The sequence below is a fragment of the Penaeus monodon genome, chromosome 19, assembly GCF_015228065.2.
Source record: "Penaeus monodon isolate SGIC_2016 chromosome 19, NSTDA_Pmon_1, whole genome shotgun sequence".
Lineage (NCBI taxonomy): Eukaryota > Metazoa > Arthropoda > Malacostraca > Decapoda > Penaeidae > Penaeus > Penaeus monodon.
This window is the reverse complement of record NC_051404.1, coordinates 15,590,592-15,591,904: the sequence shown is the minus strand read 5'-3', so window position 1 is coordinate 15,591,904 and position 1,313 is coordinate 15,590,592. Positions and strand designations below refer to the sequence as shown.

The 1,313-nt window shown below is 46.7% G+C and overlaps 1 protein-coding gene across 1 annotated transcript in view; it reads right to left on the bottom strand.

The window, feature by feature from the left end:
- Positions 1-1,313, bottom strand: part of LOC119585084 (major facilitator superfamily domain-containing protein 8-like) — a gene marked incomplete in the record, with an annotated part of 19,608 nt that overhangs the window by 1,874 nt on the left and 16,421 nt on the right. The window contains 2 exon segments of the mRNA XM_037933704.1: positions 1-414; positions 1,130-1,278. Of these exon segments, the coding sequence (XP_037789632.1) occupies positions 1-414; positions 1,130-1,278 (563 nt within the window).

The following is a 1,313-nucleotide window of genomic DNA, read 5'->3' as shown; positions in this document are numbered from 1 at the left end:
GAGATTGTCCATAGTCTCGTTGTAGCACACCTGGATGGGGATGGTGCCCGGCCCCCACGGCAGGAACAGGAACGTCCCGACCATGAGCGGCACGAAGCCCACCACGATCATCACGATCCGCTCGTCGTACTTCTTGGACAGCACGCCGCTCAGCACGAACATGAAGATGGACAGGAACCCGCCGCCGCTCAGCGCGATCCCCACCACCACCATGGCCTTGTCGTCAGTCCAGCCATACTGGTCCACCATGAAGGGCTCGGCCAGCGTCTCCAGCAGCACGTAGATGAAGAGCGTGATGAAGAAGCCGAACAGGATGGCGGAGAGGCTGATGTAGTCAGGCTTCGGGAGACGCATCGCCTGATCCTTCTGGCCGGCGTTCATCATGGCGCGCTCCTTCTCGGCGATATTGTACTCCTTGCGAAACGAAGGAAGGGACAATGCGTGAGGGAATGGGACAGAAACGGAGGAATACATGCATCTATATATCTTGAATATATATTGATACAGAGGATAACCGGAATGATGGACAGACACTCGGATGATTATAGTTATTAAACGGGCACCAAATTATTATAGAAGCCAAAGGAATTTCCCAAAAAAGAAGAAAAAAAAAAATGTCTTCTGAAATAGTATGTGTTATCATGAGTAAAAAATATGTTAAGGAGAAGATATGAATCCACTGTGACTCATGGACTGTTCTTTGACCTTTCCCAACTTTTTAAAGTCACTCTTGGGACCTTCTAGGGTACGTCACTTCATAAATCAAGAGAAAGAGAGACAATTAGGAGGTAAAAAACTAATCACAGAATACCGAATGCAGTGGACAGTAAGCAAGAGTATGAACAGGAGTATGAATATGAGTATAAATATGGGTAACAGTATGAGTATGAATATACGTAAGAGTATGAACATGAGTATCAATATACGTAAGAGCATGAATATGAGTGTGGATATGAATATAAATATGCGTAAGAGTATGAACATGAGTACGAGTATGATACAAATAAGAGGTATCAGTACAAGTATAATTACGAACATGATAAAAAAGTACGAACATGCGTATGATTATAAGTATGAGCATTAGTACGATTACGACTACGATTACAAGTATGAGTATAGATATGAGTACCTGGAAGATGCAAGGGAGGAGGAGAATGAGGTTGATGAGACCCAGCAGCGCAGCCGTCCATCCCGCGGCGGTGAACTTGTCCCACACGAACCAGTCGACACCCGTGTCCACCGGCTCGGGAATGGCGATGGTCACCACCGTCTGGATGCCTGGGGGGAGGGGGGTTACAGGGGTGTCTGTCTGT